Source organism: Mobula birostris, chromosome 22 (assembly GCF_030028105.1).
Source record: "Mobula birostris isolate sMobBir1 chromosome 22, sMobBir1.hap1, whole genome shotgun sequence".
NCBI lineage: Eukaryota > Metazoa > Chordata > Chondrichthyes > Myliobatiformes > Myliobatidae > Mobula > Mobula birostris.
This window is the reverse complement of record NC_092391.1, coordinates 11,743,661-11,756,000: the sequence shown is the minus strand read 5'-3', so window position 1 is coordinate 11,756,000 and position 12,340 is coordinate 11,743,661. Positions and strand designations below refer to the sequence as shown.

The following is a 12,340-nucleotide window of genomic DNA, read 5'->3' as shown; positions in this document are numbered from 1 at the left end:
TCAACGATGCTGAGGTGAAGACAGCTTCATTTTCCTAGGTGTAAACATCACTGGGACTAAGGTTGAGAGATTTCATGGCAGTTACAGATTTGACTTAACTAGTACAATATACAACAGCTGTCTAAATATTATTTCATATTGTTCATTTATACTTGGTTGGTTGCATCATGGCCCAGTATGGAAACACCAATGCTCACGAATGGAAAAGCCTACGTAAAGTGGTGAACACAGCCCAGTCCATCACAGGAAAAGCCCTCCCCACCATTCCTCACATCTACAAGGAGCACCACCACAAGAAGGCAGCATCTATCATCAAGGATGCCCAACATCCAGCCCAGGCTCTCTTCTCCCAACTACCATCGGGCAGGAGGTACAGGAGCCTTAGGTCCAACACCAACAGGTTCAGGAACAGTTATTATCCTTTTACCATCAGGGTCCTGAACCAGCGTGGATAAATTACTGAATACCCCACAACCTATAGATTCAATTTCAAGGAGTCTGTAACTCATGTGGTCAATATTATTTATTTACTTATTTATTATGCCCACACGTGGGCACGTGGCCAAGTGGTTAAGGCATTGGACTAGTGACCTGAGGGTCGTGAGTTTGAACCCCAGCCGAGGGAACGTGTTGTGTCCTTGAGCAAGGCACTTAATCACACATCGCTCTGCGATGACACTGGTGCCAAGCTGTATGGGTCCTAATGCCTTTCCCTTGGACAACATTGGTGTCGTGGAGAGGGGAGACTTGCAGCATGGGCAACTGCTGGTCTTCCATACAACCTTGCCCAGGCCTGCGCCCTGGAAAGTGAAGACTTTCCAGGTGTAGGTCCACGGTCTCGCAAGGCTAACGGATGCCTTTATTTATTATTATTATTATTTGTTTTTTTTTGTATTGGCACACTTTTGTCTTCTTTTGCACATTGGCTGTTTGTCAGTCTTTGATCGTGTGTAGTTTTTTTTATTGATTCTAGGGTATTTCTTTGTTCTACTGTGAAAGCTCACAATAAAATGAACTTCAGAGTAGTATATGGTAACATGCATGTAAATTGATAATAAATTTACGTTCAACTTTGAATAACTTAAATGACAAGCTAACTTTCCCATTCCATTTCACTGATGTAATGCACTTCATGACATAAATTCTCTTACGTTTTGAATCTTCATAAGACCATAATCATGTCAATGTTCTGACGAAAGGTCTTTCTGTGTTTGCGGGTTGGAGGGAGGCAGGAAAGAAGCTTGTTTTGGCTGTTGTTCTTTTGTTGCTTGTTGTGTTTTGTGTTGTTCTGCCAAGCTTTGGGGGTGTGCTGGGTTGGCACCATAATGTGTGGAGACACTTGCGGGCTGCCCCCAGCACATCCCTAGCTTACGTTGGCTGTGTCTCTCTGTATGTTTTGATGTACGTGTAATACATAAATTCGAATCTGAATCTGAAATCTGATCAATAGCTTTTACTCGTCCATCCCCTTAGATGCCATGGGTAAAGCTCACCAGAACCTCTACTGCACTGTACTGCTACCATAAAACAAAGGTCAAGTCAGTGATAAATCTGATACTGATTTCCCCAAGTGTCTAAGGAATTCAGCATGTCCCTGATGGCCCTCACCAAATTCTACAGATTTTTTTAAAAATTTCAAAATATAATTTATTCAAAAATAAAATTATATACAATAAACCATTCAATAACTTTCCATCCTTTACATACGTTTCCATTATGGTCTGTACATAGCCATACTTCTGGCCACCCACATGGCACTCCAGTTGTTCACCTTACCACATCATTGTTGAGGGGGGCCGTTGAAAGCATCAAAGCTTGGTATGGCAACTGCTCCTCGCAAGGCAGCACGGTAGGTAGTGCGGTGGTTAGCACAATGCTTTACAGTACAGGTGACCAGGGTTCAATTCCTGCCACTGTCTGTAAGGAGTTTGTACATTCTGCTCGTGACTATGCCGGTTTCCCCGGGTGTTCTGGTTTCATCCCACCTTCCAAAGATGTACCATTAATTAGGTTCATCAGTCATTGTACATTGTCCCGTGATTAGGCTAGGATTGAATCAGGGGATTGCTGGGTGGAGTGGCTCAAAGGACAGGAAGGGTCTATTCCATGCTGTATCCCAATAAAAATAAAACATTTAAAAATTGCACTCTTCCTTTGTTTTGGTAATATTGGTTAAAATCAAAGTGATGGAGGTAAGGTTCTGCGAAGGGATGGTACAGGCAGTAAATGACAGCTGACAGCTTCCAGGGAGCCGTTCACACCCATTTGCTGTGAGACTGTCCTGTCCTGTTCTGGGTGCTTTTAAACAATCATAAATAAGGCCGAGCGGCAAGCATATCACGGTTTACACAAATCTGTAATTAAGTATTGTTCAACCGTTTCCGATTCCCAGCAACCATTAGGTCTCTGTGCCTAACCGAGGATGACTGGGACCAAGCGTGCGAACAGATGACTGTAGGTAATCGGATGTTAATGACCTCTTACCCTCAGGCAGAATGACCCAGAATGAGTACAGACACTGACAGCTAATGGTTTGCACCATGTTCCTGGCTTGACACAGATCCCTACCTGTTTGGTCCACACCAGGAGAAATGAACTTTGCATTTTTTTCTCTGACTATAAACTAAGAGCACTGGAAGCAGTGAAAGTACACATTTTCATCAAGCATAAACCAATAACTAACTCCAACATAAACAGAAAATGTTTGTGTATAAAAATGAGGTGTTCACAGCTGTGTCTGGCTAACATTAGCAGACAGTTTGCTGTGTGGAATTAAAACTGAGATGGAGAGATATTTGTCAGGTTGGCAGACAATGAGATTATAATTATGTTAAGAATTTTTACCAAATAAAGATATCTCTTAAGTTATCTCAAGATTTTAGAATCTGAATCAGGTTTATTATACAGGTTTCCCCCGCTAAGGTAGAGCGTTCCTATGAAACTGTTGGTAAGCCGAAATGGTGTAAAGCAAAGAAGCAATTACCATTAATTTATATGGGAAAAATTTTTGAGCATTCCCAGACCCAAAAAATAACCTACCAAATCATAGCAAATAACATATAAAACCTAAAATAACACTAACATATAGTAAAAGCAGGAATGATATGATAAATACACAGCCTATATAAAGTAGAACTAATGTATGTATAGTGTAGTTTCACTTAACAGAATCAGGAAGATTTAGCCAAAACCGATTTGTAGAGAAAAAAAATCGCACACCTGCCCGCACAAGGCTTCACGGTCATGGTAGTTTTTTCCCAGGTAAACACGTTTAAACCGGGCGTCTTTTTCGTAAAATTGAAAATCCTCTTTCGGTTAGTGAAAACAGGTACTAATGTAGGTCTTTCGTAAAAGCGAAGTGGCGAAAAGCAAACGTTCGTAAAGCGGGGGACACCTGTGTATCATGAAATGTGTTGTTTTGCAGCAGCAGTAGAGTGCAATGCATAGAATACAGTACTGTGCAAAAATCTTAGCACATACGTATAGCTGAGGTGCCTCAGACTTTTGTACAGTACTGTAGAAATTTTATGTATTACACTGTACTGCTGCAAAAAAAACCAAATTTCATGATATATGTGAGTGATGATAAAGTTGATTCTGATATGGGTCTGTTGTGGACTGAGAGTGGGAAGGGGGCAGGGAGAGGGGAATCATTCTTTTCCTCCAGATTTATTTCAATGACTTCCTTCACCAGGCAGTCCCAAAAGCCATTGGCATGGCACAGTAGTTTTGTGTCGCCAAAGTCAATCCTATGGCCATTGCTAATGCAATGTTCTGCTACCGCCGATTTCTCCGGAAAAGGAGTTTAAAAAAGATGAAGGTCTCGCTCGAAGTTAGAAATGGAATTTGATTGGACAGCCGAAACCTGATTGGATGAGGACTGACCAATCAGGAGAGACAGATGATGGGGGTATAAATACCACCAAACTAAACATGCCCAGGCATCATCCTTGATGCAGATAGCAGAGTTTATCATCGAAACGTTGGCTAGAGCTGATACCTATACCCAGCTGGGAGCCCAAAAAGAGTTTATTTATCATATACACTGGGAAAGCACTAGATCTTTTTTCACTACCTCACTTTTTTAAAAACTTATTTTCTGCGTCTTGTACTACTTGTTTTAAATTAATTATTTAATATACACATATTATTATATATACTTACTGTAATTCAGTTTTTTCTATATTATCATGTATTGCATTGTACTGCTGCCACAAAGTTAACAAATTTCACGACATATGCCAATGATATTAAACCTGATTCTGATGTAAACTACCTCACTATTTTGCTTTCTTTTTGCACTACTTTAGAGTAACTTATTTAATTTTTAATGTATTGCACAGTATGTATAGAGATAAACAAAAATTAATTTTTATATAGATAAGGTAAATGTAAGCAGGCCTTTTCTACTGAGGTTGGGTGAGACTACAACTAGAGGTCCTGGATTAAGGGTTGAAAGGTGACCTGTTTAAAGGGAACATGAGGGGAAATTTCAATAGACAATAGGTGCAGGAGTAGGTCATTCAGCCCTTCGAGCCAGCACCGCCATTCACTGTGATCATGGCTGATCATCCACAATCAGTATCCAGTTCCTGCCTTATCCCCATAACCTTTGATTCCACTATCTTTAAGAGCTCTATCCATCTCTTTCTTGAAAGCATCCAGAGACTTGGCCTCCACTGCCTTCTGGGGCAGAGCATTCCATATATCCACCACTCTCTGGGTGAAAAAGTTTTTCCTCAACTCCGTTCTATATGGCCTACCCCTTATTCTTAAACTGTGGCCTCTGGTTCTGGACTCACCCATCAGCGGGAACATGCTTCCTGCCTCCAGCGTGTCCAATCCCTTAATAATCTTATATGTTTCAATCAGATCCCCTCTCATTCTTCTAAATTCCAGTGTATACTTCACTCTTAGGGTGGTTAGAGTGTTGAACAAGCTACTAGCAGAAGTGGCGGATGTGGGTTCATTTCAACATTTAAGAGAAATTTGTATAGGTTCATGGATGGGAGGGGATTGGAGCCTATGGTCTGGGTGCAGGTTGATGGAACCAGGCAGAATAATAGTTTGGCATGGATGAGATCGGCTGAAGGGCCTGCTTGTGTGCTGTAGTGTTTCATGATTTTATGCACAGTACTGCTACCGCAAAAACAACAAAGTTTATGACAAAAGTCTTCGGCACATGTAAAAAATTCTGTAAAGTGAAAATGCTTTCAAAAGTATTGAAATTAAAAGTTTCCGAAGATGAAAAAAATTACTATAAGGAGGAGTAAACAGTAAAAAATCTAAATCAATTCAATATTTGGTGTGACCAATCGTTGTCTTTAAAACTGCATCAATTCTCTCAGGTACACTGTCATGCAGGTTTATAAGAAAATTGGCTGGTAGGTTGTTCCAAGCATCAGTTGCCTTAGTTCTTCTGCAGACTTTGGCTGTCTCACTTGCTTCTGTCTCTCCAGGTAATCCCAGACAGCCTCGATGATGTTGAGATCAGGGCTCTGTGGAGGCTGTACCAGCTGAAACCACACAACAAAACTAGGGTGCACAGTACTGTATGTTAGTGATAATAAACCTGATTCTGATTAATCTCACAAAAAGTTTTCCTTTTATATTTGACCACGTTCTTTCCCCCAGTGCCGGAGCTAATGGCCATTATTGCTCTGTCTTCCTTACAGGAGATACTTGTCTGCAGAACCACCATGAAGAAGTTGGTGCTTGTCATCTTACTGATCCTGGTCGAGCTTGCATTTGGCATTGACAAAGTGGAGGAGCTTCAGTCCAGCAAGGATAGCTATGAGCAGTTCTTCCGCACGAGCAGGCACAAGCGTGCCACTGTCTCCATGGAGAACAAGTGCTCGTACACCTTCATCGTGCCTCAGCAGAAGGTCACGGGGGCCATATGTGTGAACTCGAAGCCCGAGCCCATAGTGGAGAGTCGGGTCAATAAGCAAGAGCTGGAGGTGATCAACAACGAACTCCTGAAGCAGAAAAGGCAGATTGAGAACCTGCAGCAGCTGGTGGAGGTGGACGGAGGGGTGGTTAATGAGGTGAAGCTCCTGCGCAAGGAGAGCAGAAACATGAACTCCAGAGTCACCCAGCTCTACATGCAGCTGCTCCACGAGATCATTCGCAAGCGGGATAACGCCCTCGAGGTCTCGCAGCTCGAGAACAAGATTCTCAACCAGACGGCAGAGATGATGCTGCTCTCTAACCGCTACAGGGACCTGGAGCATAAGTACCAACACTTGGCCTCGCTGGCAAATAACCAGACGCACCTTATCGCACAGCTGGAGGCCAGGTGCCAGCTGCTGCCCGTCGCCAGGCCGGTGCAGCCTCCACCACAGAAACGCAAACCCAATCTCATCACAACCAACGAAATCCAGCGAGATCAGAACCCCCAGGACAGGCGGCAACTGGCACTGAACCTGCTGCCAACCATGCCACCCCTTCCCTCCCACATGCCCACCACAAATATGCCATCCGGTGAGTGAACGGCAACATGCCTGGTCGAGCTTATGGTAGGCATAGATGTAACAGAAGATTGTTTGATGTTTCTGGGCCTGTACTCACTGGAGTTTAGAGGAATGAGGTGGTGGGGGATCTCATTGAAACCTGTCAAACTTTGAAAGGCCTAGATAGAGTGGACGTGGAGAGGATGTTTCCACAGAAGGCTGTAGAGGCTATGTCATTGAGTATATTTAAAGTGGAGGCTGATAGGTTCTTGATCCGTCAGGGTGTCAAAGTTACGAGGGGAAAGCAGGAGAACGGGGTTGAGAGGGATAGTAAATCAGCCATGATGGAATGGTGGAGCAGTCTTGATGGGCTGAGTGGCCTAATTCTCCTCTTATGTCATGGCCTTATTCAGATTCATCACGCGTACAGGTAAACATACAGTTAAGCTTGTTGTCTGCATTCTGGGTGGCACGTTTATGTGACCATCAATGTCTGTGTAACACAGATGGGGCTCCGGTCACCTTTGTTCATCTTTGCTACTTAGTCAAGTTCCTGCTGTGTGAAGCTGGGGTGATAGCTGGTGCCCAACAGTTAGCCCACATTACAATAAATCAGATTGGATTAGCTTAGATTTATTAATCACATGTACGGTACCGTGCAGAAGTCTCAGGCACATGCAGTATACATAGCTAGGGTGCCTGGCTAAGACTTTTGCACAGAACTGTATTTGTCAATGTGGAGTGGAGAGCGAGTTTGTAAATCTGGGTGGGAGCAAAGGACATTGTGAATGGTGAGGGTGGAGTGCCGCGGGAGGGGTGTGGGACAGATAGCAGAGAAGGAGTGCCAGGGGCAGGGGTTCGTGCAGATACACCCAGCCCTGAGCCAAAGAGCTTGTTCCTGTGTGGTACTATTCTATATTCTACGGTTCTTAATATAATTTATAATTTATTTTATGTATTGCTCTGTGGTGGTGGCAGTTGTCCATCATGTCCGACAATGACAGGAAATCTGTGCTGGGGTGTTTTTAAAGTGGAAAAACCATTGCACCGGGCCAGTTCAACTGTCTCAGCCTCAGAAGTCCATGACCAGTGTACGAAAAAGTGTCATAACTTACACTGTACTCCTGCTGTAAAACAACAAATTTCACGACATATGTTGGTGATCATTAATCTGATTCTGATCCTCCCACATGCCACTGTCATATCTGCTTCCACCTTCAACCTGGCTATATATTCCAGAGACCCACAACTCGGTGTGAAAAAAACTTGCCCGTTTATTTCCTTTAAATTTCCCCCCTCACTTTCCGTGGCATTTGAGTATTTTTTATGAGGCTCCACGCTCAACCCCTGCACAGATGGAAAGCGTGCAAGCAGCCAGCCAGATTTGAACTTGGGACCATTTGCCTTGAAGTCCAGTGCTGATGTCACAGCAACACTGACCAGCACTCTTTAAAGTTATGTCCTCTAGTATTTGACACTGCCACTATGAATCTGTCAGAGATCCGGGGGAAAGCACCAATACTTAGTCACACAGCGCAGAACAGATTCATTTAATGACATGTTGCAACATTTATTAAAGCTGGACAAGTCTTGAACTTGGAGTTTAGTCTCATTTAAAGATTAGCTTTATTTGTCACATGTACGGGATGAGAAGCTGAACCTTCAGTACTGAGAGAAGGAATTTCTTTTCTCAAGAGAGTTGAAAACATTTGGAATTCAAGAGAGCTGTGTTGTCAAGCACATAGATAGCTGAATCACTTGGACGAGGAGGCTTCAGAATCAACTATCATGTTAGCCAGGGGTTCAGAACTTGGGGTCACTGACCGCTTGGTTAATGGTAGGAGTCCACGGCATTAAAAAAAGTTGGAAAAAGTATTCAGTATAGGAGTTGGGATGTTAAGGGGAGGGTGTATAAGACATTGGTGAGGCCAAATTTGGAGTATTGTGTACAGTTCTGGTCACCTAACTATAGGAAGGATATCAGTAAGATTGAAAGGGTGCAGAGAGGATTTACTAGGATGTTGCCGGGTCTTCAGGAGCTGAGTTACAGGGAAAGATTGAACAGGTTAGGACTTTATTCCTTGGAGTGTAGAAAAATGAGGGGAGATTTGATAGAGGTTTACAAAATTATGAGGGGTATAGATAGAGTAAATGTGAATAGGCTCTTTCCACTTAGATTAGAAGAGATAAATACGAGAGGACATGGCTTTAGGGTGAAAGGGGAAAGGGTTAGGGGGAACATTAGGGGGAATTTCTTCACTCAGAGAGTGGTGGGAGTGTGGAACGAGCTGCCATCTGGCGTGGTAAATGCAGGCTCACTCTTAAATGAGGATAGGTACATGGATGGGAGAGGTCTGGAGGGTTATGGACTGGATGCAGGTCAATGGGACAAGCGGAATAATGTTTCGGCCCAGACTAGAAGGGCCAAATGGCCTGTTTTCTGTGCTGTTGTGTTCTGTGGTTCTATGGAACTCCTGATCTTACTGAATAGTAAAACAGTTCAAAAGGCTGAATGATTCATTCGTGCTCCTTAATATCTCTGATTGTATTCAAGCAAACATTATAAATGATAAAAAAAAATGTATGAGTAATTACAAAGAAGTAGACTTTCTTGCTTATAATGCAATTGGGGAGATGTGAATCCCTAGGGTAGAGGAAGCAATGTTTTATGCAACTATTGAATTGCTGGCAATTACTAATCAGAAAATGGTAACCTTTGCCCCAACATGCTGTTTTTTCCCAAGGAAACATCTTGTTAGTAGTAATGAGTGCCCTTAATGCTGGGTTATTAACCTGGATTTTTTGCATTTGAAAACATCACAGAGTCAGAATCATATTTAATATCACCAGCATATATCGTGAAATTTGCTGTCTTTGCAGCAGCAGTACAATGGAATAATAATGGAAAAACTGTGAATTATAATAAGTATAGTTAAGCAAATAGTGCAAAAATAGAAATAATAAAAGCAGAGAGGTAATGTTCATGGGTTCAATGTCCATTCAGAAACCAGAATGCAGAGGAGAGGACATACAACCTCCTTACAGCCAGTGGTGGGAAATGAATCCAAGTGTTAAGCTAACCATGACACTACCCTTTCGTCTCATATAATGGAGTTTTGTTTTTAATATTTAAGTCATAACTTCTTGTCTGCTACGTGTCTGCTGGGAATTGGTAGAAAGATTCCAGTGGTTGTTCTATTTCACATGAAGGATGTGGTGGCTAAGGGCATGCTTGAGTGTTGAGTGATGCCAGAACACATTCAGCACTTGGTACACTGAAATCACTCCCGTCTTAGTAATCGATTACATTTAAACAAAGCCATTTGTCTGATTTATACCAAATACAAGTTGTGTCAGGTTCTTCAATCCACACAGACATGGTCACTCTTGCTCACCATCAAAACCAAACCCCATGAAATCCAAAACAAAAAGGAAACTTTTAATAATGCCAGATTCCTGCGGAAACTACTCTCCCACCGAGATGCGGACGACAACGACTGGTTTCCTGCAGCATTTCAACTGAAATAACTAACTTCCTCCCTTCTCCACATGAGTTCACTTGCACTGACCTTCAACTTTCAACCACAAAGCTTCAACATCCTGGTATAAAGACCATAAGACCATAATACTTAGGAGCAGAATTCGTCCATTTGGCCCGTTGAGTCTGCTCTACCATTTCGTCATAGTTGATTTATTATCCCTCTAAACCTCATTCTCCTGCCTTCTCCCGTAACTTTTGAGGCCCTCGCTTAACAATGATCCTATCGACCTCCACTTTAAATGACCACGCAGAGTCCAATAGAAGGCATGGTCATAGTGCCTGCTGAACGGTACCATGCCAACGTGCAGGCAAACCACTTTCTTCCATTCCATTCTGATGAGTCTTCCCTTTGAGCACGTCCTGCTCACTAGTTCCAAAATATTCTCATGCTCCGCATGGACATAATGATGTCACCAAACCTCCTTCAACTGATTGGCTGAGAACTTTCAGTTCAAGAAAGGTCACAATCCCCTCAGAATCAGGATTATTTTCACTGACGTATGTTGTGAAATTTGTTGTTTTGTAGCAGCAGTACAGTGCAACACACAAAAATACTATAAATTACAATAAGAAAGATATGTAGCCTGGGGACAAATACACACGCAGGACAAAAAGTACTTTTTCGGGTCTTAAATTCCTTTACCTGTTTTAGATGTTTTATTGCAGAAAGAGGTATCAATATAAAAACAACAAAATGAATTTTAGGAAAAAGAGTTCCCGCTATTACAATCTCAGTTTAACTTCGGACCACACTCTTGTTGCATATGCAGTATGAAAATAACTGAAATAAAATACACAAAACCAATACGGTAGTGGCAATTATTCGGCACACATGTGAACTTCCAAACACATATAGGCTAGACCTTGAAATGAGTTCTCCTCAGTCACGCTATTAGGCTGATTAAGGAACTTCGCAATCACGCTATTCCAGCATCATTCAATTCTACTTGCGAAAATCTTTCCTCACCAAACCTGGGAAAAGCATTCAAACATCGTCCTTTCTACTCCACTTTCAACTCTTTATTCTACTCCACCCGTGCAAAATGACATCACTGTTTTCTCTTAAAGGCACAGGCAGCTATTTTAGCATTACCAAGATGAATACATAAGTGCACTTTAACAGTAAAAAAATTATATTCAGTGGTCACCTGGTTACGTATTTAAAGGCATCCGTTAGTCTTGCGAGACCAGGGATCTGCACCTGGAAAGTCTTCACTCTCCAGGGCACAGGCCTGGGCAAGGTTGTATGGAAGACCAACAGTTGCCCATGCTGCAAGTCTCCCCTCCAATGTTGTCCAAAGGAAGGGCAAAGGCCAATACAGCTTGGCACCAGTGTCGTTGCAGAGCACTGTGTGGTTAAGTGCCTTGCTGAAGGACACAACACGCTGCCTTGGCTGGGGATCGAACTCACGACCTTCAGATTGCTAGTCCAATGCCTTAACCACTTGGCCACATGCCCACTTGGTTACATATATATAAAAATATAATACGTAGTGCAAAAAGAAAGCAAAAATAATGAGGTTGTCTTCATTGGTTCATTATCCATTCAGAAATCTAACAGTGGGGGTGAAGAAGCTGTTCCTAAAACATTGAGTGTGTGTCTTCAGGCTCCTGTGCCTCTTCCCTGATGACACTAATGAGGAGAGGACCTTCTTGAAGCATTACCTTTTGAAGATGTCCTCAGTGGTTTGGAGGCTCGTGCCCATGATGGAGCTGGCTGAGTTTACAACTTCCTGCAGCATTTTCCCACACTGTGCAGTGGCCCCTCCGTGCAGACAGTGCTGCAACCAGTCAGAATGCTCCTTATTGCACATCTGTAGAAATCTGGCACGTTGCCACCAACGTCACACAAAGGAGTAGCTCCACTCGGCAACTGGAACACACAACACACCAACAGATGCTGACGCTCACTGACAGCAGTGAGGAGAACCACGTCACCTGCAGAGCCACAATTCCCAAGCTTAAAATGGCCATGTGAGAGAACTAGAGGCCATCTCAGGCCAGGGACTCTTTAATTTGGAGGCCTTCCCCCTTCGAGCCACTTTTTTTTAATCATTTCGCCAAGTCAGGGCCTACTCAGCACAAAATATAAACCACCAATTAAGACCTTAATAAATCACCTAATGCTTCTCTCAAAGTCGAAAGTCAAAGTAAATTTATTATGAAAATATTTATGTCACTATATTCTACCCTGAGATTCATTTTCTTGCAGGTGTTTACAGGTAAATAAATAAATAGAATTTATTGAAAACTATACATAAATAAAGACTGAGAAACAACCAACATGCAAAAGAAGAAAACTTGTGCAAGTAAATAAGCAAACAAACAAATAAATAATACCGAGAAA

At 42.5% G+C, this 12,340-nt stretch overlaps 2 protein-coding genes across 7 annotated transcripts in view; one reads left to right on the top strand and one right to left on the bottom strand.

The window, feature by feature from the left end:
• ralgps1 (Ral GEF with PH domain and SH3 binding motif 1) overlaps positions 1-12,340 on the bottom strand; it is a 761,372-nt gene that overhangs the window by 374,247 nt on the left and 374,785 nt on the right. The window lies entirely within an intron of this gene.
• Positions 1-12,340, top strand: part of angptl2b (angiopoietin-like 2b) — a 56,210-nt gene that overhangs the window by 20,686 nt on the left and 23,184 nt on the right. Inside the window, exon 2 of the mRNA XM_072240005.1 lies at positions 5,676-6,483. Coding sequence (XP_072096106.1) covers positions 5,700-6,483 — 784 coding nt within the window. The 5' untranslated portion in view covers positions 5,676-5,699. The remainder of the gene's footprint in view (positions 1-5,675; positions 6,484-12,340) is intronic.